Source organism: Ictalurus punctatus, chromosome 15 (assembly GCF_001660625.3).
Source record: "Ictalurus punctatus breed USDA103 chromosome 15, Coco_2.0, whole genome shotgun sequence".
Lineage (NCBI taxonomy): Eukaryota > Metazoa > Chordata > Actinopteri > Siluriformes > Ictaluridae > Ictalurus > Ictalurus punctatus.
Genome location: NC_030430.2, coordinates 13647988 through 13674887, shown reverse-complemented (window position 1 = coordinate 13674887; position 26900 = coordinate 13647988). Strand labels below are relative to the sequence as shown.

The window sequence follows — 26900 nt, the reverse complement described above, 5'->3', positions numbered from 1 at the left end:
AAAGGATAGAAAAGAGAACTGGAGTCGCTAGAGAGTAATCGGTCATTGACAAACCTTACGAGGGCAATTTCAGTACTATGACGAGGACGAAAGCCAGATTGAAAGGGGTCAAAGAGATTATTTTGAGCGAGGAAAGATTGGAGCTGGGAGGCAACAGTACTTTCCAGTATTTTGGAAATGAACGGTAAGTTAGAGGGAGGGTGAAAATTAGAATGAACAGTATAGTCCAAGTTAGGTTTTTTAAGAATTGGAGTCATAGTTTTAAATGGTAGAGGGAGAGAAGTAGAAGCTTAAGATCTGTTTATGAAGTGAGAAATGGGTGCAGAAAGGACAGAATGACAGTATGTGATGACAAATGTAGGAGCAGGATTAAGGTGGCACGATGAAGAACTAGATTTCAGTATTAAGTCTCTGACAGCAGATGGGTTTGCTCTATTTTGTCCCCTAGTGGAATAAAAGAGACTAGCTCTTTTGTCAAATCTTTCAATTCAATTATGATCCAAGACGATTTTAATTTAGAACACGGATTCTACTTTAATTTGCTGGGCCAGATTAGAACTTTTATCAGGTCAGTCTGAGCTGTATGTTTGACAGCTCTGAGTTAGAGTCTACTAAATAGCATTCGCTCAATTTGAATCTTTATTTAAGACTAAATTTCTACTGTATCAACAGCTCATTTAAAATTCTACGTAGTATCTTTAAGGCTTCTAGATTAAAGTGTGTGATTTACCTAAGCCCTGTCACACCAGCTGACTACATCTACTGCCAGACTCTGGTAAAACAATGTAAAAATTCTTTGTATGATTTCTTTTTTTTTAGTTGAAAAATTTTTACACTTAAATTTACATAATTTATACCAAAGTTTATTACTTAAGGAGTAGTGACTGTGTGTGTGTGTGTGTGTGTGTGTGTGTGTGTGTGTGTGTGTGTGTGTGTGTGTGTGTGTGTTGTAATCCTACAGAGGAGAGCTTATTTGATTGCTGCATTGGTGTTAGGAGTGATCTACTTCATGTGCTGCATTGTGCTGTTCCTTGGGGTGAAGGAGCAATTGGGTAAGTGAAAGAATAATATTTTTTTTATGGAATAACCAGTTTTGTTAAACATCTATAGCAGTTTCACATCATGTTCAATATTTGGTATTCACTGTTGCAGTGGCTGCCTTATGGGAATTGTTCAATATTTAAAAAATCTAGTTTGGATTTTCTTGTGTGTTTGTTTCTTTATCAGCTCCACTGAGTAAGATGGACTGCATACAAGTGTCATACCTGACCAGTATGAAAATGGTTGTGAGACATAAATCATACGTGCTACTTGTGCTCGGATTTCTCTTTTCCTCACTTGCTTTTCAGGTCAGAACCCCAAAAGTAATACAGTTTTTGGTAGTACATTACTCATAGTGATGTGACGAAAACTAGCAGTAGTGCCTCTTTTGGATTTTTCACATTGTGATGTGTGTTAGAGAGGTGCCAATAAGGTGCATGGACCTCATTAGCCATTAGCCAAAATGATGAGACTAATATATATATATATATATATATATATATATATATATATATATATATATATATATATATATATATATATATATATATATAATACACACATACACACACACACATATATACATATATATATATATATATATATATATATATATATATATATATATATATATATATATATATATATATAATACACACACACACACACACACACACACACACACACACACACACACATATATATATATATATATATATATATATATATATATATATATATATATATATGTATATATGTATATGTTCAATGTTATGTTATCAGATAGATAAACAGCATATAATGAATATTTTGCATTTATCTATCTATTTATTTATTTATTTTCTTGCTTGCTTTATTGATTTAGATTACCCAGGGAAACTTTGCTCTCTTCTGTACACATGCAGTTGGATTGGGGGCTTACTTCCAGCACCTTGTACTCATATTACTGGTAAGTGCTCTGTCACTGTATGCTTATATGGCAGTTTCAACAGGTTTACATTGACTTGTACCACAGAGGAAGCATCGAAGTCAATGATAGCGCTGACACAGTGGAATACACACCAAAACAAGTGAAAGAACATTAAAAGAAATTCCATTTTTGATCCTCCCTTTTTGCTCGTATAGTTTTGTCACAACCTATAACACAGTCCCATCTGAAATGCCTCCAAGCCGATGTTGCAGGACTAATGAGCAGTTACCGGAAACGTTTAGTTGCATTTATTGCTACACAAGAGGGTCACACAAGATACTGAGCACAAAGCTTCACATACTTTTGCCACTCATAGATATGTAATTTTGGATCATTTTCCTCAACAAATAAATGACCAGGTATAATATTTTTTCACTAATTTGTTTTATTGGGTTCTCTTTATCCACTTTAAGGACTTGTATGAAAATCTGATGATGTTTTAGGTCATATTTATGCAGAAATATATAAAATTCTAAAGAGTTCGCAAACACACATTTGATATGAAAAGTTCCTTTGTAATCTAACATCATGGCATCTTGACATTATGTTGAGCAAATTTGGTTTGAATTTGTTGAACCCTCTCGGAGGAGTATTAAAAAGTTTGGTTTATAACACTCCTTGTTGATAGTTGGTATGAGAAACTGGATGCTCACATTTAGGAAGAATCTAAAAGGGAGTGCTATTGAGCTCCAGGTCACACTCAGGTCCAACCTATGCTAGGACCTTATGTTCATCACTTCTGATGTGCATGCCAAGTTTTGTGAGCTTTTCAGTATTCCAAGCACTTCAAAAATGGCCAAAATGTTGAATAGTAAACAGGCAAAAAAAATTAAATAAATAATAAGACAGACATTTTGTCAGTTTCCCTCTACGCACCACAGGAAATTGCTTGGAGTGATTAGATTAGGAACTGTAAATTTGCATCTGGGTGCTTAGCGGGCAGAGTTTGTGCAGCTCAGCAGGCAGCTTGTTGATACAGATTAATTAGAGCTCTGTGCTAATGTTGGTTGCTTTTTCACTCTGGTAATTATTATAGATCAGTATGTGTTCTTTGTTGTTTAACACAATGAAAGTATGTATGTTTTATAAAGAAATGAGTACTTCACATGCAAGCTTTTAAATTTTGCACATCCCAATACCAGGGGCTCATTTGGTGACTCACAATAAGTTCTTGGTCTTGGCCTGCAGGGGTGAGACACATAGCCTAGAAACATTTCTTTCACTGTGTGTGTTGGTCAGGTTCAGTTTGCTTCGCAAGGCAGAAAACAGTGTGTCTCCCACACTGTCCATGTATTACTTAAGGTATTACTATACAATGGGAATGAGTCGATGTCTTATTTCCTTCGCATTGAGCTTGATATGGCCTTACCTAGTGTCACATTTTTAGCAATAACAACCAGCCTGCATGACCACTTTCTTCTGTGTTTGTCTACAGATTTAGGACTTTTTGCACTGCTTGTGTTATGCTTTAGGTCTGTGAAATCGAGATATTGTAGATCTAAGTCTATGAAATAACCATAGGGCAAACAAGAAGGTGGTCATATTAGGCCAGTTGGTCCTGATTATATAGCAAGAACTCTCATTATTTGCCCTGGGAATATTAGATTATTATATCCCTTCTTACACAAATGTTGCAAATTCCCTTAGACAAGCATGGCGGTAATGCTTATATCCATTTTGTGGGTTATATTTTCAGTTGTTCTTTGATTACATTGTTTTCTCCTTTCCATTTTCCTGACATGTTCATATCGAACCTTCCAGTTTATTGCACTTCCTGGACCAGTGAAATGTGTGCCTTGGTCAGGTTCAGTTTATGCAGGAAAAACTTTTTTAAAACCAAATAACAGCCTTTCTCTATGAATTATGTGTGTAGCTCATCAGAGGTTACAGAAACATATCATTTTGTTATTCTTAAATAAGAATTAGTGTTATTAATTACAATTAAACCTCTCATTCTGTGTGCAGATGGCAGCCATATTGTTCATTTCATTATGGCAGATGCTATTGGTCAGGCTGGGCAAGAAGACCACTATCTTCATTGGGCTAACAGTGAGATTGTCTTCTGTCCTTATTATTTCCCAAGTGTACATTAACAATGTGGATACAGTACAAAAAGTTACCTAATATTTATATCATAAATAAAGTATACAGTGGCTCATAAGTGCTAAACACAACAGCAAATTTGAAAACATGACAGCAAATTCAGACACATCAGCAAATTTACAAACATAACATCAAATTCAAAGATTCACTGCTGTTTTGTCACTGAATAGGCTGTTTTGTTTCTAAATTTGCGGTTGTGTTTTTGGTTTTGATGTTGTATTTCCAATTTTGCTGCAGTGTTGTTGGTTTTGCTGTACTGTTTCCTAACTTACTGTTATGTTGGGGGTTTTTTTTGTTACTTTTTTTTGTTTCTGGTTCTTTTGCGCATATGGGTCACCTCAAAAAACATGTTTTTAAATCAAGAAGTTAAATCAGTATTTGTAGTATATGTTCTTGTTTCTGTACAGATTTATATTCCAGCTCTCATCCTCCTATACTGTCAGAAGGGAAATTTTCTTATCTCTGCCATAGGGGCGATTTTGGCTGGTGCCAGTCTAGCATCCCTGTATTTACTGCCATGGTAAGTTCACTCTAGGTTTTATATAATCCTTTTATCTTCTCCTTGGAGGTCCAATAATTGAAAACAAAATAGAAGGAAAACTGATTGGCTAGTTGAAACACAATAGTCTGCCATTTTCTGTTTCTTTGCTGAAATAAATGACATTATACTGAATGTCATACTATGAGTATTATGAGATTTTTTTGCCTGTCAATTGCCATTCTACTCAAATTTTTTAACTTCTTGTAATACGCACATGATAATGTTAAAGAAAAATCTTCTACTCGTTATTTCCTATTACACTGCTTATCTTTTCGATTTGCAGGTCAATGCTGCCAGATGCGGTGGATGACTTTAAGGTGAAGAACCCATCATGCACCGATCTGGAACCCCTGTTTACCTCTTGCTATGTATTTTTTAACAAGTTTGGCGGAGGCATGTCACAAGGTGTCTCTACACTTGCACTATAGTAAGGATTAATTTGTAAATATATTTAGGGGCTTCATTTAATACTGCTTGGTGGCTTGCACAGATGCTTGTAAAACATGAATTATATTCAGCTGATGAGATGACTTTACAGTGCTCTCCACTAATATTGGTACCCTTGGTAAATGTGAGCAAAGAAGGCTGTGAAAAATTGTCCTTATTGTTTAACCTTCTGATCTTTTGTTTAAAAAATTCACAAAAATACTCTGCTCTCATGGATATCAAACATTGCAAACACAACACAGGTTTAGCACAACACAGTTTTTTTTTTTTAAACAATAATTGTTGCACACCTATATTTAACAAAGATTTTTTTTTTTAAAGATAAACCTGTGTTTTGGTTGCAATTGTTTGATGTCCATGAGAGCAGAGTATTTCTGTTAATTATTTGAACAAAAGATCAAAAGTTTAAACAATAAAGACAATTTTTTTCACAGCCTTCTTTGCTCATATTTACCAAGGATGCCTATATTAGTAGAAGGCATTGTATATGGGTGGCAGACCATCACATGGTGAATGATTTGGCATTTTATGTATAGTTTTGAAAACTACATGCTTTCCTGAACTGAAATATATTTATCTGTTGCATGCATCTCTACCACAAGCAAACATTTGTAAAATCTGGTTACCCCAAAAGTTGAATGTTCAACAGCCAGTATGTGATTACAAACTGAATTGACTAGGCTTATGTCTGTTTTGCTATGGCACATAACTGTCCAACAACTTGCTCAAAGCCTGCCAGATTTTTTCATATGTTTTATGCCAAATGTTTTATTGTTTGTGTTTTAAATTATTTATACATGAGCCCTCTTTCTGGATAGCAGCTAACCTAGATCTGCCACACCAAATCTAAGCAATGAAGGCATTTCGGATTTAGACCACAATTGGTAGCTCTCAAGCTGATCACTGCTTGAGAGTACATGAAATACATCACCTACACATCTCTTTCTCAGCTATGCAGGGTACCAGCCTGGTGCTTGTAGACATGACTCTGGAGTGATCACCACATTGAAGGTGCTGTTTGTCCCAGTGCCCATCTGTCTGCTGCTGATAGGAATGGTGTTCTTTTACCTTTACCCCATAAATGAACAGCAACGCTTGAAGATCCAGGCCACACTGCGGAAAGCAGTGTAAGTGTGCCCATAGAGTGGTGGTTTATTGTCAATGGGCTTTCAAGATGAGTGCTGATAATGTTGTTTATTCATAAGTACACAAATGTGTTCTGACAGCTTTATCTTATCTTTATTTACCACTAGAATTTGAAATTTACATTGTCAAAACAAAATTAATAAGATGCATCTCTTCAATTTAGTCAAAGCAGTACTGAAGTGTGCATCAAATGCTGCATATCACATTGACCAATTATGCAGTTAGAATGTGGGAGAAGTGAATAATGTAGAAAACACATGAATATATAGACAGAAATTAAATGTGTTAATGCACTATTTCAAATTCCTATTAAATACCAATCAAGAGTTTTAGGCCAGTATCTGTCCCAATACTGATGATGTGTACTGGGTCAATACATAACTAGTTGAATTTAAAACTGCACAGACTACAAATACAGAAACAGTTTGAGCTAAATTCTTCATTATGTGACTCATCTTTTTTTCTGGTTATACAGAGAAGAAAATACAGAGCCAAGAGGGGAGGTTGGTCTTTGAAGAATTCATGCTGGATCTCAAGTCACTTTATTGGTCTTGGATGATTTTCCTTTCCATGTAGCTCTTGCAACAGTTATGGATGCATGTCATTTTGAGCAGGATCTATGCAGCTATTCTGAGGTGAAAACATTTACCAGTGTTTAATTTGTATATTCTTTGTACGGTAAGTCCAGGGGTCAGAAAGGAGGGTAAAAAAAAGTGAAGAGAGAGAAAACCGTCTCCAGGTCCCAGGGCAGGCACAAAGCACATCGACACCACATGTGAGGGATAAAGATAATGTAACAAGTTTTATTTTCACAACTGCTGTTATACGAACAAACAAGGCTTCAGGAGGGGAAACGACCAAAACAACAAACAAAAAGGTTCTTTCTAAAGGCTTTTGGAAACATCTTATCATTGAAAATAAAGACAGACTTCCCTCACTTCTTCTCTGGTCAGAAACAGGAATAAAGAAGGGTCTTCAAATAAAATGGCATCCCTCTCCCTAAATATAATCCCACCATAAAAATCTCTAACAATAAATTACACAAAAACAAAGGAAGAGAAAACAAACCAGGGCCCACAGCCTGGCACTATATACAATTATATACACTATTTACAGTACAAGTTATTTCCAACAATAGCAAACACATTTAAATAACTTGTAAAATCATTACTCACACACCGAATGTATCAACTACTACCCTGGAACACACACACACACAGACGCCAGCAGAAAAAAAACACTAAAAATATTGTGTTTCACCTTAACACAAGCACACAAATAGCATAACTCTGGGACCAACAGATGGCAGTCTCTCTATAAAAGAGCTTTTAGTGTCTGTCTGTCTCTTCTTTGGAGAACACTGGTTTCTTTTATACTCCTCCAGTCATCCCCTTAAAGAGCTGAAACACTGATCAGGTGGCACTCATGATCCTGTAAAATGGACAGTGGGAGGAGCAACAGAGAAACATGCACAGAAACAAGCTAAATGTCACATCACCAGCACTAATACAAATAATATAATAATAAGCACATACGTCCCCATGGATGTAACATTTTTCAGTATAACCCAGTCTTTAAGACTAAATATTTGTCACATGATTTAGGTAAATGAATGTATTATTTGTTAAACCTACTTGACTGGCCTAGACCTATCACTCTATGCAGTTTTGTAAGCTCTGAGTGTGATTGTAAGTGTGTGTAAGAGAGACAGAAATAGATATGCTTGTAATAAATGATTGCATGTTTATGATTTATGAATTTTTAAATGATAATCAGTTACAGTGCCTTGCAAAAAGTATTAATCCCCCTTGGTATTTTTGCTGTTTTGTTGCATTACAACCTGGAATTAAATGGATTTTTAATTTGGATTTTATGTAATGGACCTAAGAGAATAATATAAATTGTTGAAGCGGAATGAAAGGAAAAAAAAAAAACAACCTTGTTTGAAAAAGGTTAAACTGAAAATGTGTGCGTGCATATGTATTCATTCCCTTTGCTATGTAACCCCTAAATAAGATCTGGTCCAACTAATTAATACTACTACTACTAATTATTTTTGCATTTTATTTAAAAAAAAAACAAACAAAAAAAAAAAAACACCCAAGGTCACTCCACAAATGCAACATGCAAATGCAATTCACAAACACTAATTATTATATAATTTTATATATGTATATGTAAATACTACTACTACTGAGAGTAGTAATTGATTGGATGATCGAAGGGTGTCTTAAGCAGTGTATGGAGTGAGAAGCTCACAAATATTCTGTGGAGCAAGTTCATGCAAAACTTTAAAAACAAAAAGCAGAATGTTAAAATCAACAAGGAAATTGACCGGTATCCAATGAAGAGAAGCGAGCACAGGTGTAATGTGCTCATGTTTTTTAGTGCCAGTCAATAGTCTGGCTGCTGCATTTTGTACCAAGTGCAAACAATAAATAGTTGTTCTAGGCAAACCCAGATAGATCGAATTACAATAGTCCAACCTAGTTGTTATAAATGCATGAACAACAGTTTGGAGGTCCTTCCTGGAGAACATAATCTTGATTTTAGCAAGAGATCTTAACTGAAAGGAACTGCTTTTTATCACAGCACTAATCTGCTTATCAAAGCACAGTGTGGAGTCAAAAATGACACCAAGGTTTTTGACACAGTCACACGCATTAGAAGAGAGGAGACCAAGCTGACTGACAATGTCAGAGGACAGAGCTGATGGGCCAAAGAAGATTTAGGTTTTGTCATTGTATAGCTATAAAAAGTTCATGTCCATCCAACGCTTAATGTCATGCAGACAGTCAAGCAAACTCGACACAGAGCAGGTCTTATTTTTCACAGGAAGATAAAGCTAAGTGTCATCGGCATAGAAATGATATGATAAGTGGTGTCTCGCAATAATTTGACCTAGAGGAAGCATATATTGAGAAAAGGGCCCAAAATGGAACCCTGGGTAACACCATAGGACATTTGAGCACAGGATGAGAAACACTTCCCTACATTAACAGAAAAAGTTATCTTCTTGAGATAAGAGGCAAACCATTCCAGCATAGGCCCCTGAAACCCAACAACATGACCAAGTCTTAGCAAAAGGATATCATGATCTATGGTGTCAAATGCTACACTCAAATCAAGCAAGATTAAAATACAGCAAGAGTCTGTCAAGAAAATGTTGTGTTGCACATCATAAAAGACTGTGGTTTGGCATTGTCCTGCTCTGGATGGCAACATATGTTGCTCCAAAATGTGTACATATCTTTCTGCATTAATGGTGCCCTCACAGATGCGCAAGTTACCTATGCCATGGGCACTGAAACACCCCCATACCATGACAGACACTGGCTTTTGGACCTGCTGCTGATAACAACTAGGACGGTCCTTTTCCTCTTTGGCCCGGAGAACACAACGGCTGTTTTGTCCAAAAACTATTTCAAATGTTGACTCGTCGGACCACAAAACATGATTCCACTGTGCTTCTGTCATCTCAGATGAGACCGAGCCCAAAGAATGGACAGTGTTGATGTATGGCTTCTGCTTTGCATAGTAAAGCCTTAACTGGTATCTGTGGATGCAGCGGCGAATGGTGTTGATTAACAAAGGTTTACCAAAGTATTACCAAGCCCATGTCAGGATATCCATTACAGACTCATGACAGTTTTTAAAACAGTGATGTCTGAGGGATTGGTGATCATGCGCATTCAGAAGTGGTTTTCGGCTTTGCCCTTTACACACCAAGATTTTACCGGATTCCTTGAATCTTTTAATTATATTGTGCGCTGTAGAAGGTGAAATGCCCCAAATCCTACCAATTTGTCTTTGGGGAATGTTGTTCTCAAACTGTTGGATTACTGTCTGACACATCTGTTGGCAGATTGGCAAGCCTTGACCCATCCTTTCTCTTGAAGGATTAGGCCTTTTTTTGGAGGCTCCTTATATACTATGATTAGAAGACTGCCTCACCTGTTTCACATCACCTTCTTATTTCAGCTTGTCAAAAAACTATGCATTTGATTAGGTGAAATATCAAATACCTTGTCTTTATATGTTTGTTTGTTTAAATACAAGTCAAAGTATAGTTACAAAAAATCACTTCTCTTTGTTTTTATTAGCATTTTCCATACTGTCCCAACTTTTTCAGAATTGGGGTTGTACATCGTGTCACACGTCACAGGCAGTGATCTGGCAATGTACTATAGCACCATAGTCCTAGAGGAATGTTGTTTCGTTTCACTGTGTAGTGTGCCAGCTGTATATGGTTGAAATCACAATAAAATCACCTGACTTTACTTGACTAGCGACACAAAACTAGCCTAGTTAGAAAAGTTTTATATTTTATTGGTCTGGTAGTCCTACAAAGAGTGACAACACCTGAGGCAAGTGTCATGATAAGTCCACCTTTTTCTGATCATGTCATACGTTGTTAAAATGTTTACAGTGCTAAAATGACTGACAGAACAATGAGTTTCACTTTGTAGTGTATTTTTGTAGGTTTGATAGATTTTTGAAAGTAAGGGGAAAGTAAAGTAATATGTAATCTGATTAGTTTTTACATACAGTAATCATATTACAATTTTAAAGGAGTAATTAGTAATCTGCAGTGGATTACTTTTTTTTTATAATTTACCCAACACTGCTTCTCTACATCTTTGCTGACTTTTCCTTGCAAACGTAAATAAGTAAATAAATAAAATACAGCCAATTTAAGAGGACTTGGAATATCCTTGCCACTATGAGTGAATCACATCTCTATGTGAACTGAAAACACCTTAGCTTGCAATGTTTTCATTGCAGGCATCAAGATTATTTGTGTGCATGTGAGTGTGTGTCCACTGAAATATGAATGTATGACGCACCTAATGTAATTAACGCCTAAACAATTAGTTTCCTTTGTTGTAATGTTTATGGGCTGGCTTAAAATGTGCCTGCTTCCTCCAGTTGAAATAACAAGCGGCTATTTTTAGTCGGTGCCTCCTCTCTTTCATATATGCCGAATCGATCTGATCAATAAAGTTATGACGTTAATGTAATTATTGCAGCAGTGAGTAACGCACTTATTTTAGGCACTGACGGGTCAGTCAACAAACACGTCACATACCCGAGCAGGAAGTTAACGGTGGAGTTTCCATTCCTCCTCTAAGCTCAGACACAGCAAACTGAATCGGGCTTTGTCTACGTTTACATCGTCTCTCACAATTTTACCGTCAATCGCCTCTTCGGGACCATAAACGTAAGATATTTAAATGTATTTGATTTCATGTTGAGTTAGCTGTTAATGACGTAACGTAACGCTAGCTAGCGTTAACGGGACAGCTAGTTAGCTAGTAAATACAGCTAGCGAAAGAAACTCTAGCCAGCAGCTAGGTAGAACAAAGGTTGTGTCATTATGTATGTATGTATGTATGTATGTATGTGTGTATATATATATATATATATATATATATATATATATATATATATATATATATATATATATATGTGTGTGTGTGTGTGTAAGTGTGTGTGTCTGTTTTTGTTTTAAGAAGGTTATCTATTTATCTAGTAATTTAGTAAGCTGTAATGTTACTGTATTTTTCCCTTATTAAACCCAACCAAAATAGTCAGCTAACGTTACAGAGTGAGTGCTTAACCGTAAAGTGTAACAGTGACTTTTAATCACTACGACATTACGTTACATTAACGTAAATAATAACGTGAGCTTTGGTTATGCAACAGTTAACTAGCTATCTATTGCCATAAGAAAACTCAGCTGTTTAGGATATGGTGTGTGTTTGGACGTTTCTAAATGGAAACTGTAGCTAAAAGATTTGGGGTTGCCTGTAGATGCCATGTTTTGTACGGTGAGGATCGGGAAAGGGTTGTGGCACAAGCTTCGTAATGAAACGGAAATGCGGAATCAAACCAGTCAGGTGTTAGACACGAGAACGTGTCTCAGTTGTGTACTTTGCTTCCAGAGTTACAAAGGAGTTGATCTCGAATCTACAGAGCTTCAAGAAGGGACTTTCCTTCCTAGGAAGTGACATCAGCAGATCTGGTGTCACTCAGAACTCTGATTACACGACTCGTATTAATCAAGTTGTTGTTTTTGGAAAGACACGAAGATTTCACATCTAAAATGGGTTAATTTCCAGCCTTCGTAAATCTTGGTCCTGTGCCATGGGAAAACAGTGTCATTCAGCCTTCATGAAATAGACATTAGGCATTGTGGCACAGTGTTTTTAAATGTTTAACACTTATTACTAGACTGATATTGCAGAAGACTGTTACAGATGAATCTTCTGGTGTTCTGTTAATTTTCTGTGTATGTGCAGTGTTGGACATTGATTAAAAAAACAAACAAAAAAAGCTTAATAAAGAGCTTGGGAAGTTATTATTACAAGATACCTACAGAGCACCTCAGTATGAAAATACAAAGTGTATATTGCTTATACATTAACATACAGGTGTTTTCACTGGATGGCTCTGATAAAGAAACACATTAAGATTTGTTATACAGCAGTTTACTCCAGCATTTTATATCGCTGTTTTGCATAATCCCATAATAGTTGTTATTCCAGAGTAACACAATGCTCCCTTTTTCTTCCTTCCAGTGTGGAATGCTAGGTAAAGTCTGTGTGATAAGTAACTAAACCTTCTCGTCAGAACACCAGTTGTGAGTGACTGAGAAAAACAGAATGCATACCAATAATACAGAGCACTCAATCCCAATCTGAAATACAAGTGTGTGTGTGTGTGTGTGTGTGTATGTATGTATGTATGTATGTATGTGTGTGTGTGTGTATGTATGTATGTATGTATGTATGTGTATGTGTATATATATATATATATATATATATATATATATATATATATATATATATATATATATATATATATATATATATATATATATATATATATATAATATACAGACACTACATTGATAAAATAATGCTAAGATCAGTGCCAAATCAGTCAGCATAAACAAAAGATGAAAATCTTTTAGGTTTTCACAGTGCACAACAGAAAGCCATGATTTCTTTGACGGCAACAAGCAACATTAGAATCTGAGATTTTCTCGATTCTGTGCAAATTACGTATGATGAGACACAATCCTATGGCGCGTGTGGTCTGATGTTTCTTTGGTTCCCCACTCGCAACTTTACTTTCTACCTGTGGATAGTTCCGATTTACTGTTTGATATGCAAATTTTGAAGTACAGATTATAATTGTGGTTTCATCTTATCCTGTCATATACAGTATGAGCTCTCTTTAAATGTTTAGAGACATTATATCAAAAAATAAAGCTGAGATCGTTGGTGCATCTGGTGTTTTGTACGTAGCTAGTACAGTTAGCTTGCTTTAATCTGACACTGAAGCTAAAATGCTGCCTAGCACGTAAATATGTAACTCAACCAACTGATTTTCAAACAGATTAGTTTTTAACTACTTTAGAAGATATACAGTGGGGGAAATAAGTATTGATCGTGTCAACACTTTTTTTTCAGTAAATATATTTCCAATGAGGCTATTCACACGAAATTTTCACCAGACATCAGGTTTGACTCAAGAAATCTGGAAATATAAAGAATTCACAACATTAAAGTCCATAAATAAAGTTATGTGTAATAAAGTAGAATGACACAGGAAAAAAGTATTGAACGCACTAACTGAAATTTATTTAATGCTTAGTGGAGAAGCATTTGTTTGTAAGGACAACTTCAAGATGCTTCCTGTATGAAGAAATTAATCAGCCGCAGTATTCAGCTGTGATTTTGGCTCATTCTTCTAAACATATTGTCTTTAAAACTTGTTCAATTGGATTCAAGTCAGGTGACTGACTGGGCCGTCTGTATATAGCTACTATCAAACTTGAATGGAACTCAAAGTAACACTGGACAGTGCACACTCACAAATGACAACAATATGGGTCACTAAACTCCCAGAAGAAAGAAACTACAAGTAATTTGTTGCTGGCTAGCATGACTGTACAGTCAGAATAGTGTTTCTTTGTGCATTGAAATATTATTACCATTTACCACAGAGACTCTGTATCAAAATACAAATATACATCTATGTCACAAAAACTTTCATCTGTTTGTGATAATGACAGGCAGTGGTCTTAGATGATGGTCATCAACTGTGACTCCCCTGATGAGTTTCCTGTTTGTCCTCTCAAGCACTTCCTGAGTCAGTTTATATGGAAAAAAAAATAGGCACACTGTTAATTGAGGTTTTGCTGATAATGCACTTCTTATGCAGCATACCAAAGAATCTACAAAATGGCGGCATACATCTCATTGCAGTACTAAGAGACTCGTCCATTCAGGATAATGCACTTGAATGGACAATCAATACAGAAGTGTATTGTCGTAATGTGTTGATGGTTTTCATTTTAAACTGAGATTCCAGTTTGAGATGAGGTGGAGTCGCTGACTCTCTGACTCGAAATGTGTAGTTCTACCCACAAATGCATTGACTTACTGAATCTGTGAGATGATTAAATGGAAAGGTTGAAAGGTTTTAAGATATTTGTTTTGTTCTGTGGGTGGACAACTTTGCAAGCAGTATATGGTTTAAGTTCAAGAGACATTTACGTGTTTAAGGTAAAATCTGTGCAATAATTTGCAGATGTTAAAGCCTTTTTGTATGCTAATCCAAAATGCCAATCCATCACATCTAATTTAACCCTAGGCCTATAATATGATCCTTCTGGAAGGATCAAAAGTGGACACCTTGCTAGCCCAGCCCACTTCAATAAAGTAATTAAAAGTTGTAGAATTTAATTGTTTGCAATTTTTTAGTAATTAAAAGCTTTGTGCAGCTCTATTCACCAGTATGGGTTTAAAACATGATAACAGAGCACATTGCTAGCAACATGCTTCAGAGAAGAAAGAGAAGTTTAAATACCTGGTTATATTTCCGAATCGCAGGTATATCATACCAATTCACAGTTCCATCACACACAAAAAAAAGCTGTGTTCAAGAATGCAGTAAGCCAGTAAGCCGTTTCATGTGCATAACCCAAAAGTGGCCTCATTGCACATCGAAGCTTATACATCAATAGGGATTGAAAGCTAAGGAGTAAGCTCCTTCAAACCTTTATATCATACACGATCAGTACTTATGAAGCATTGAAGCTACACTGCTTATGATTTGTTTATTCATTCCTGTTCATTCATCTTCACTAACCGTTTTGTCCTGGTCAGGGTTGCCATGGATCCAGAGCCTATCCCAAGAACAGAAACACAAACACGCACGCAAACACAACTTGGGGAAAATGAAAGTAGCCAGTCCTCCCATTGAAATGTTTTGCAGAGGTGGGAGGAACCTGGAGGAAACCCACATAGAGAACATGGGGCGGGGGGGTTAAAGAGTTCATATGATACTATTATAGGAAAATGTTATATGTTCAATATTAAAATAATATATTCAGTATTCATACCGATGAACACACAAGGCATTTGTTTGTTCTCTAATTTGTTGGGAAGCTAGTGAATGATATAGCTAGTTTATTCCTTGCTGTGGAATTTGTATCTTTACCCAGTTGTGAAGTTGTTTAGCTACAGATCCCATGATGGCCAGCTTATGACTAACAGTGTTGGTGCTTCTGTGTTTGTTTGTTTATTTATTTATTTATTTATTTATATTTTTTTGTGCAAGTTTGAGTCATTCATGGTGTCTTTTGACCCAGGTGTAGATATTTACTGTGCTTGTGTTTTAGCTAATGTGCTGAAACTATTTGACTATTAAACTGTTGCTTGAATAATGTGTTTGACAGGCTGGAGAACAAAATATACAAATTAGGTAATAAAATATATGGAGAAGAGAGACTGCATAATACAGATATACCAATTAACTAGTCGGCTAGTGCTGTTAGAGTTGGAGATGTTTGTGTTTTCTTTCAGCCAGCTGCTTGCTTGCGTGCATGCTCGCTTATGTCTGTGTTTTTCCTGACTTAAAATGAGACAAACTGGGAGTCCTGCCCTGGGAGTGTGGGCTCACTGCTGGTTGCTAGATGTTTCTCTTTTTAATGTCCCCTGTGTCACTTTTTACTGTGCCTGTTGTCTGTGTTGGCGTTTGTTAGCTGTACATTAATGCAGCGTCGTCATGTAGCCGTTGGAGTTTCACTGAAGGTCACTTCTAATGCTGATCCCAAAATGTACACTATTGCTCCAAGTCATATGATACAGTGACTAAAGACTTCCCCTACTGCCTCAATGTCTGTCTTTTCCTGTTATAAGGATCTGTGCTGCTGTGTATGATTCACTATATTCTGCTGAGGGGGCTTTGTTCATTATAGTAAACTATAGAGGAGTAGCTCAAACTACTTTTCTTCCTTGCAAACCTAAAGTGAAAGAATCATTTTAGACAAACTGTCTGTCTTAATGTGATTCTTTTCATTCACCCATTCAACTTTTAACAAAACTGCTCCAACATTATTTGTTGTCATATTAGAACAAAACACGATTCCTGTTTAGCTTGCGCCAAAGATTTTTTGTGGTGCTCCTAAGCAAAATGTGTAACAATTGGCAGGTCTGGTGATATAAAATAATCTTCAGTAAATATCACTGGAATGTGTGGCAGTGTAATATCTTATAGGGATGATAATATTATATTGCACAAGCCTAATTCATAATTCATTTTATATGGCTGTGCTAATAGATGTAAACTTACTAATTTTCACAAATTGACTTACTAATAATACATGGGCAGTGATAAACCGTGTGGTTAGCGGTTTCTTTTTTAAATTTATTTTATTTTTTGCATCTTTTTAAATGGAGTATGCTACTGCTTAAGCCTGAGTCTTGTTGCGCTGGACACAGAAAGGAGGTGATTTGCATGTAAACTTAAATGGACAGACTTTCCCTGAGTACTTTACACGCATTAGCTCTCAAGAAACCAGTAATATAAAATGCGCTGAGGAAAAACTCGCTGTTTGCAATGTATGTACAAAATAAGTCACTGGAAGCTCATGAAGTTGTGTGAAAAAAGCAGAAACAGGAAGAGGGTGGCTTATTGTGTAAGTGCAATGGACCATCTGTGCTGTGATCTGTGTGAGAGGCTGTGTAACATGCTGAAATATTTTGTTGAAGCAGTAAGCCAATAGATCTTAAGGTTTTGGAGCACAGCTAAACACTACCTAAACAATATGTATTATGCCTTAGCATGTCAAGTGCATTTCATGTCAAGTGCATATAAATGCTACATTTATTGTTAATAGGCCCATGGTATGCTATTTTTTTAAGCAATCTTGATTTTAAAATGTCCTCTATTATATATTAACATCTTTCCCTTGTTTCTTTTTGTAGGATGTCGCTCTATCCATCTCTGGAGGACCTGAAGGTGGACAAGGTCATGAGGGTAATGAAGTGTTTTGGGTTGTTTCTTTCTTTTTTTTTTTTTTTTTTTTTTTTTTTTTTAAATCAATTTTTATATAAGACTCAAACATTGTAATACTAGTGCAAAGAGGAAACAGCCAGACCTGTTTATAAATAAATAAATGCACAACATCGGGAGTGGTGTTCCTGGATTTTAGTTTTTACTTCAGAAAGAAAGTAAGAAATGAAAGACCAGTCCCTTTCTGTGCTGTATTTGAATTAATATATTTTAAGTAAATGAAATATTTTTTTCTGGCAGGCCCAGGCTCAGTTTGCCCAGTCCACCTCCTCTGCTCCAGCCATCACCGAGGGCACCTACCAGGCTGCTGTGCAAGGCATGCCAAGCTCAAGTAAGTCTGTAGCTCCCTCCTCCTTTTTATTTAGTTTTTTACTTTGTTATTTATTGTGTAATTTTTTAAATATATAAATAAATAAATTCCAGGTCCTAAGATTCCAGCTGAATGCATACTTGCCATTTTTGCCCTCCACCTTTTCTTTTCTTGTGCCTGAAATCTTGTTGTGTGGGCTGAATGAGGGGCTAAGATTTTTGTGAGGGGCCTGAAATTGTTGCGTGGTGGTTATGCAATAATGGACTCAGTATGCCTCAGGGACAATAATAATACGAAAAATGCTTATATTTGTTCTGTTTAGGTTATTTTTCCACTTCCTCCCTCATTTAGACCTAAGTGTGTCACTAGAGTCCACTTGCATCCAGGTGTAAGAAATTCTGTAAGAGTGAGAGCAAGGGAATATGTGAATATGCGGGGGGGGGGGGGGGGGGGGGGTTCTTTATTTCTTCTTTTCTTTCTCTCTCTCTCTCTCTCTCTCTCTCTCTCTCTCTCTCTCTCTCTCTCTCGCAGGATTGGTTGCCATTGGGGACTGTGGGGCTTTTGTTTACTCTAAGCGGAAGTAACTCTATGTAGTCATGGAGACTTCATTGGCAGCTCTGTGTATGAAGGACAGAGGGGAGAGTTATTTATTTAAGATTATTGTTAGTGCTGGTGGACTAGGGAAGAAAAGTCTCTCACTTTTCAATGTGTGCTCCACTCAGTTTCTCCATTAGTTTCTCCCATGTGACCCAAGATGTTAGTTATTAAGTCAGTGCTGTTAATGTTTTGGTCAGGTCCTTTTATAAATCTGATAAAGGTGCTCTGCTTAACGTTGGTCTGCTACACTATTAGAATTGTAATGGGATCATGTGGGAATGCTGGATAAGAGGAGGAATGCATACACTGTAGAAACCCAGGGTTTTTTAATGACTCTGAAACTTTAGCAGTGCTTCCACCAAAGGAACCAGACTTGTTTTAGTTCCTCCTCTTGACCAAGGACTACTGGTTTGGAGGATTCCACTAAGAAATGTGGACATTTGATTTGTCATACACAAGATTCACAGAATGCCCAATCCTCCTACTCTACATTTTTAAAAACCTGTGTGTAACTAACAAGAAATAACTGTATAATAACGTGCATGAATTTAAGGGGGCTTTTGCTGAATAAGTATTGTGATGTCACATGATGCGTCCTGGCCCAAATCTGTGGTAATTTTGCAAAAATTGCAAGCTCCACAGAATATTGTGGAGTTTCCTTGATTTTGAAATCATTTCTGTGATGGCAAAATCTTGGAGGGACTGAATGACATTGAAATAATTTTATATTATGAAATTTTAGGCATCAGAACAAGAAAGGAAAAAAGCAAGTGAAAAAATGCACCAGCTAAATCTTACAGTAATGTTGCAGTGATTAGCACTGTGTAAATTAGGTACTGCAATAGCAGTTTGAGAAAAAAATGAAGTGAATGGTTTACGTAAACATAGTGCGTTATTGTTACTTATGTATGGCACTGAGGTTTGTAGAAGTGTACTCTCCATTTCTGCTGTATATCAGCGTGTGTCCTGGTTTAGCAATAAAAAATTACAACAAAATTGAAATTTAATTATTGATTTGATTCATTGATTTTTTTGCAGATGAGAGACTGAAAGCTACTATTTTAAGTTTTTTTGCCGTATCATCCACCTGTAAGCAAAACAGTGGGAACTCACGCCCTCCTCCTTCTTTACTTTTCTGATTCTTCAAGGTCTGTACCCAAACCTGGAGGAGCTAGGAGAGTACATGGGACTCAATCTCACCAGTGATGAGGTGCAGAAGAACCTGGCTCTTGTCCCAGCTGCGGATAATGTGAGAGTGTTTGCAGTAACCTAGGCTGTATTATAAAGCCTGTGTTTATGTTTGATATTATGAATGTCATGTGCTTATCAGGGTTATTTCCTCATCTGTGCTTGACCTCTTTCAATATACTGTATTGAAAATATTCTGTATACCTTATTTCATATAAAGATATGGCTTTTTACAGTATCCTTTATCAAGTGTACTTTTCCATTACATATAAATGCTGACTGAAAAAGTAAAAGCTGGAAAACAGAGTGAACTTAAACCTAATTGGTTTTGTACCGGAGACCGTTTGAGATTACTGCCTACAAGATTTCAGTGTCTTATGTTCGTATTTACTTAATACTTAATACTTAAAACAAGCTACTTCCACCGTTGACACGCGTTCTCCGCCCTGAAGTACTGCAATTTGTATAGTTACAAATATTATGACTTGATGTGTAGTGTGACATGCTTTTTTTTTATTTTTTACTTTTTTTTTTTTTCATTTTTAAGACTGCTTGTGCAAAAGAACATTATACACAAGCTGTGTGAAATTTGAGTTACTACAAAGAGATAAACACATCCAATCATTTCATGAGTGAATATGGTGAATATTTGAAAAGGCAGATTTAACAGAAGGTCACAGAAAATTTTACTGTCCATAAGTTATAGTTTTCTCATGTAAGTTGCTTTGGAAAATAAAATACAGTTGAACACTGTAATACCTTCAGTTATGTGAAATATTTAGCGATATGATATTTTGGTCATATCTCCCAACCCTAGACTGACTCATGCATCTAGAGCATATGAGATCAGCAAACATGGGTGTGTCTGTGCTTACACCCACATGAATGCAATTTCTGGTAAATCATATACTCGGACCCACACAAAGCCAGTATCTGGCATTACTAATTTTGTCCATCTACACTGATTTGCTCAATATCTTCCTCTCTGCACTGATCTTGGTGTCGTGTTTGATTGTTTTCATAAGGTTAGTTATCTTCTATGAAAATTACCTCCTTTTAGTCCAGCTGATGAGCTCAGGGCAGATGGCATCACCAAGAGCAAGACATAGCTATAGTAAACACTCTGCCAGTGTAAACATAAACAATTAGAAAATACTCAGTATTCACCAATTTTACATTTAATCTTAAACAAAGCAGTATCAAGCAATGGTCAACAATGGTGCAGGTTAAAACATGTTTACTTACATATTTACATCATGGAGAGATACATTATGATTTAATGCCTGTTAACAAGTACATCACTTTTTTTTTTTTAAGAACAAAAACATTAAATGTGATCTTTTGCTCATTGTTCTGCACTCTTATAGATTGAACTAAACACAGATTAAACCCTTTCTCCAATAATGAGGTTGAAACCTTACTGCTAACATTCACATGATGACATGCATCATACACCATAAGCTCACAGTTTTGGCATTATTCCAATCACAGAGTAAAAAAACAAGCCATATTTGTGAAGTGCACTAAGTAAACTAATGTTACATCTGATTAAACACAATTGAAATGTTTGCACACTACATAAGTAATTTATGCGAAGTGTTCAATATGTACAGAAATTATGAAAATGGTGCTGGTAGGGGATCCGTACAGAGAGGAATATATAAGAAGTAAACAGACATGTTATTCAGACATTGGATGTATATCACATTACATAGTGCAAGTGGTAATAATATACATTTTCCATAATAATGTAATCATTTGCTTTGCCTGCCCATTATTAGCAGAAAAATCAGTAGGGTCATGACTGTCCTTTTCATGTTTACTATAAGTGACTTGGTCTCACCGTTTTTTTTTCTTTGTCTCTGCAGCAGGTTGCAGTTCCATCAGGTCTAGGGAGCATGGTGCGGCCAGTGACTGGCGCAGATGTGGGCATCAGGAGAGCTGAAATTCGCCCAGGCCTGAGGGAGGTCATACTCTGCAAGGACCAAGAAGGGAAGGTTGGCCTGCGTCTGAAAGAAATTGACAATGTGAGTAAATCTTATATTTACTAGCATGCAGTGACCTAGTGGGTAAGGCTACACATCGATTGGGATTCGAATACAAATCTTGGAGCAGTGAAAAGATAAGATTATTTACTAAAGACCCGTAGGTTGTGGCTTCAAATCCGAGAACTGCCAGACTATGACTGTTGGGCACTTTATCCTATTAATTATTCTATTGCAATAAGTTGCACATGATAATTGTACATTAATTTCTCTCTAAGTGACAGGACACTGAATGAGAAGTTAAAAACAAATTAATACAATCAAAATATTGTATTACATGATGGAGGACACTAGTGGGTTTCAAACCTATGATCCTTCTCTTGAACCCAAGCTGTCTTTCCAAGAGAAACTACGGACACTTGTCAAACATTCTGTTATGAATTCTAGTTTTAAACTACCTCTTTTTCCCTCTAGGGGGTGTTCATTCAACTGGTGCAGGCAAACTCGCCTGCGTCTCTGGCTGGTCTGCGTTTTGGAGACCAGGTGCTTCAGATCAACGGGAAGAACTGTGCCGGCTGGAGCACAGACAAAGCCCACAAGGCTCTGAAGGCAGCAGCTGAACAGCGCATTGAGCTTGTGGTCCGTGATAGGTCAGTCCAGTCACTAAACCTTACACTCTATATAATTAGTGTGAGATAAGCTGTTTTACTTAAAGACTATAAATCTAGTGACTCATTTATATTGTTAAAAAGTGATGCATTAGTTTTCAGCTATGCCAAGGAAATTACTGATATGAATACAAAATGGCCAGTTTGAACTAACCCACTAAAAACACATTGCAATATACACTCACAGAGCACTTTATTAGGAACACCTGTACACCTACTCATTCATTCTATTATCTAATCAGCCAATTGTGTGGCAGCAGTGCAGTGCATAAAATCGTGCATAAAATCATGCAGAGACTAGCCTGCAGCTTCAGGTAATGTTCACATCAGCCATCAGAATGGAGAAAAAATGTGATCTGTGATTTTGACTGTGGCATGATTGTTGGTGCAAGACAGGCTGGTTTGAGTATTTCTATAACTGCTGATCTCCTGGGATTTTTATATATAACTGTCTCTAGAGTTTACTCAGAATGGTGCATACATCAGTAAATTTGGTTTTTGCCTTTCACCTCCGTAACCTAGCTCACAGGTTTTCAACTCTGGTCCTAGAGTACCTCCTGTCCTACACATTTGTGTGTTTTCCCTGCTCTAACACACCCACTTCAACTCAGGAATGGACTGTTAATTAACTAGGTTATAGAGAAAAAATAAAGCACAAGATATTAAAACCCACAGTGGTTCAACTGAATATACTGTATGTAGACTGCAAACAATTGTGAGATCTTCTTGGTGTGAGTACATTTTAGGTTTTCTCCCTTTACACTGATGCACACAATGGGTGATTGAGTGTTAATGGTGTCTCCATGATGTCTGGGAAATTTCAGTTAAACATAACAAAACAAGGATTATGTGGTACTTTGCATCTAATAACTTCCAGCATGGTGGCTCTGGCTCCACCCTTTGGACACCTATCATGTATGGCATAATGATGTTTATGAACATAGACAGTATAACTCACTTATTTGATATCTTCCCTTTTAACGTAAGTAAGTTGAGTATAGTATCATGCCTGATGTTGGTGCAGAGATCTACCAATTCTTACAGTTTTACATTTCTGGATGACATTTGTCTTGGTGTTTTTTCTTACAGGCCTTTCCAGCGCACAATCACCATGCATAAGGACAGCTCTGGCCATGTTGGCTTCATCTTTAAGTCTGGCCGTATCACTTCTCTGGTGAAGGATGGTTCTGCTGCCCGCAATGGCCTTCTCACTGATCACTACATTTGCGAGATCAATGGCCAAAATGTCATTGGACTCAAGGTAACTGGGCAAGAATTCCATTAAACTCTGTTAAAATGCATTAACATTTATGCTACATTAATAGTTGTTTGTGATATAATTCCACACAGATGACCGGTTATTACATACACCTAGTTTATAGCTATACTCATGGGATGTTTTATTGGTACTTGGTATGTACAGAAAGGACTGTTTGGCTTGTTATGGAAAGGAACATCCTGAAAAGTTCCAAGACACATTGAAGACACACAGACAGCCTACACTCAGTAATCGTATACCTGCAGATGAACTTGATAAGTTGACAAAGGAGTGTAGCAACAGCAGACATATAGTATAGACTTTAGTAACATTAATGTTTATTTGGAAACAAAAGGGCAGACTCCAAATAAACAACAGTAATTAACAAAATGTGCAAAAATACTGTGGCTACAAATGGTGGCACCAAATCATTTATTTCACCATCCAAAAACAGGCACCAGTGCATGAGTCTGAGTACACTGATGTGCAGCTAAAATGTTTGTCTGTTAACCAACAAGCCAAACAAAATGTAGTTACTCAGACATCCATAGCTGGAGCATTCTCAAGTGGTATGACAAAAAAAGGAAGTGGTGGAATTAAATTACAGAAGCAGTCAGGTTTTGGTTAGCTAAGCTCATGATACCTATCCAAATGGTGGAAAAGGAACGATTTGAGGAATTTCTACAAAGGGTACAACATCCCTGGAAAGAATATATTTCTCACAAACCGCTTTCAGCAAATATAACAAATGCCATGCCAAGTTAGCGGCTAAATTAGCTTCATTAGCGCACTGTGTTGAGCTACAGAGATGTATGTATTAAATTGCAGTGTTTAGCATGGACTATTCTATTTCATTTGAAAGGCAATGTGCATATTTTTATTTATTTATTTACTTTTTATAGATTTGAAGGTTTTATACACTCACTGTCAACTTTAATAGGAACATCTGTAAACCTGCTAATTTATGCAGTTATCCAATGAGCCATCCATGTGGAAGCAGAACAATGTATAAATTCCTGCAGATACAGGTGAAGAGCTTCAGTTAATGTTCACATCAAACATCAGAATGTGGAGAAAGTGTGTTCTCTGTGACTTTAACCGTGGCATTGTTGTTGGTGCCAGATGGGCTGGTTTGAATATTTCAGAAACTGCTGATCTTCTGGGATTTTCACACACAAAAGTCTCCAGAGATTACACAGAATGAAGTATGATTTTATACATTGCGCTGCTGCCACATGATTGACTAATAGGAACACCTGTACATTTATGCAGTTATCCAATCGAAGTGGATTGTGTGTGTGTGTGTGTGTGTGTGTGTGTGTGTGTGTGTGTGTGTGTGTGTTTTTTCTTTTCCTTTCCAAAAGCATTGAAGTGTTTTAAAATGAACTATTTTGAGATATATCATCACTCAATATCATTATCACAAAAACATCCACAAATATTGTGATATTATTTGTAGGCTATATAGACCACCTCTGCTTGTCAATACTCAAACTGCTGCAGCATATACCTATTCATAATTTTCCCCCAGGGCAGCTTTTGTTATGTATGATTAACCGGCAAGTAGAGCTGCAACAAATAATCAATAAAATTGACAATAAACGATTATGAAAATCATTGTCAATGAATGTCATTATTGATTAGTTGGTCTGTGTGTGGCATGGGGCATGTTTACTCATTACGTTACTTATGTTCAGAAAACACACTTCGGAGAGTAAATACTAAAGTTGTGTCCCAAATAAAGTACTGTACACTTGCACTATGCACTCTGCCCTACCGTCTAGTGTGTGGATTTTAGAAAGGTAATATCATCTCAAATATAAGGATTTTTTTACTTACCGGAAGTATAAGCCATGATGGCGCATGACGTCCTACGCGTGCTAGCATTAGCAGACACCCAGAGTCACCGATAATGACTTTCTTCAGTTTACTTTGTCAGCGTTACCTTTTATTCCCGACATGACCTCAGTCATCATCAGATGGAGGTGAAATCGTCACGTGACTGAGGAAGAAAGTGTGTAACCTCCAAGTCCTCTAAGGCAGGGAAGCATTTTAAACACCGTGGAAATCAAACTGATGCATGAGGACAAACTTATGTTTATATCCAAAATGCTCCACTGTGTGTAAGGGGCAGGGGAAACTGGCGCAAGCTGCTTAAAAGGTTTAGTTTAATTTAAGTTTATTGTCATTATATGCTGTATTTGCGCGCTTGCAGTGTAAACTCTGTTGTTTATTAAAACAGAAGTGATCTATTAGTAACGAGCCTGGTTTGCTCCTCACGCACAGTGTAGATGCGCTGATGCAGAGTGTAGCTCAAGTAAGTTCTGTAATGTCTAATTAAAACATTATGATCACACGTAAAATAATATTCCTAAAGGCATTTTTGCTTTTTGTGCATTCATAAAAATCATGCATAATACTATATTAAATATATAATATATAAATAAATAAATAATTTCATAGTATTTATGCATTATGTTTATGGATGCACAAAAAGCACCCAATTAAACTACAGTCCTACATTAATAATATATATTCTGGTGTGTGTATTGGGGTCTTTTCTGTTTTGGACAAACAGTTGTGTAAAGTTTTAGTCTGAAGTTTATATTTGTAACACTCAGTTTGTGGATTTTATTTTAAATAAACAAAAAAAGGGTACTGAAAGCTTGCCCCACCCCATCCAATTAATCGAAAAAAATAATAATCGGCCAGCTAATTGATTATGAAAATAATCGTTAATTGCAGCCCTACTGGCAAGTAAAATAAAATAAATGGACTTGAAAATAGGATATTATTCTTCCACAAATTACTTGTCTACAAGTGTACATCAAAAATAAATTCCACTCAGCCAACATTTTTCAATACTGATCTGCTGTGCGAATAAATAATTCCAGTTTCATGTTGATTGACTTATGCCATTTTTACTGTTAAGAAAGAAGACCGCTCTTTTGCTGTACTTTTGAACCGGATTTTCAAGAGTACGGTGATGTTAAAATATAGGAGTCCTACACAAAATGTGTAAAAGTTGTCAGGTTTTTATTTTGATTTATTATTCATTTCAATCAAACTTTGTGTTTCACTAAGATATCAGTTCAAGCACTACTGGATTTAATTGCTCGTGTTGCATGTGTTTGCAGGATTCTCAGATTAAAGACATCCTGACCACATCTCCCACTGCCATGACCATCACCATCATGCCCAAGATCATCTATGAGCATATGATTAAGAGGTTAGAGCATTAATACCAATCGTACTTCTTTAAGCTTTATTAGACAG

The 26900-nt window shown here is 36.4% G+C and overlaps 2 protein-coding genes across 5 annotated transcripts in view; both read left to right on the top strand.

Annotated features, from left to right (window-relative positions):
- The window catches only part of LOC108276377 (sodium-dependent lysophosphatidylcholine symporter 1), a 28210-nt gene extending 20094 nt beyond the window's left edge, over positions 1-8116 (top strand). For 2 of the 3 annotated variants that reach the window (XM_017487991.3, XM_053686110.1), the window contains 8 exons: positions 962-1052; positions 1228-1349; positions 1907-1990; positions 3977-4060; positions 4522-4634; positions 4939-5082; positions 6053-6229; positions 6724-8116. In XM_017487991.3, coding sequence (XP_017343480.1) covers positions 962-1052; positions 1228-1349; positions 1907-1990; positions 3977-4060; positions 4522-4634; positions 4939-5082; positions 6053-6229; positions 6724-6763 — 855 coding nt within the window. In that variant the 3' untranslated portion in view covers positions 6764-8116. The remainder of the gene's footprint in view (positions 1-961; positions 1053-1227; positions 1350-1906; positions 1991-3976; positions 4061-4521; positions 4635-4938; positions 5083-6052; positions 6230-6723) is intronic. The other variant, XM_017487992.3, reaches the window with a different exon arrangement.
- Positions 8117-11307: 3191 nt separating this feature from the next.
- Positions 11308-26900, top strand: part of sdcbp2 (syndecan binding protein (syntenin) 2) — a 16501-nt gene continuing 908 nt past the window's right edge. The window contains exons 1-8 of one of the 2 annotated variants that reach the window (XM_017486294.3): positions 11308-11469; positions 17531-17582; positions 17859-17949; positions 19674-19774; positions 21585-21740; positions 22173-22348; positions 23456-23627; positions 26762-26853. In XM_017486294.3, coding sequence (XP_017341783.1) covers positions 17532-17582; positions 17859-17949; positions 19674-19774; positions 21585-21740; positions 22173-22348; positions 23456-23627; positions 26762-26853 — 839 coding nt within the window. In that variant the 5' untranslated portion in view covers positions 11308-11469; position 17531. Of the gene's footprint in view, positions 11470-17530; positions 17583-17858; positions 17950-19673; positions 19775-21581; positions 21741-22172; positions 22349-23455; positions 23628-26761; positions 26854-26900 lie in introns of both variants that reach the window. The other variant, NM_001200861.1, reaches the window with a different exon arrangement.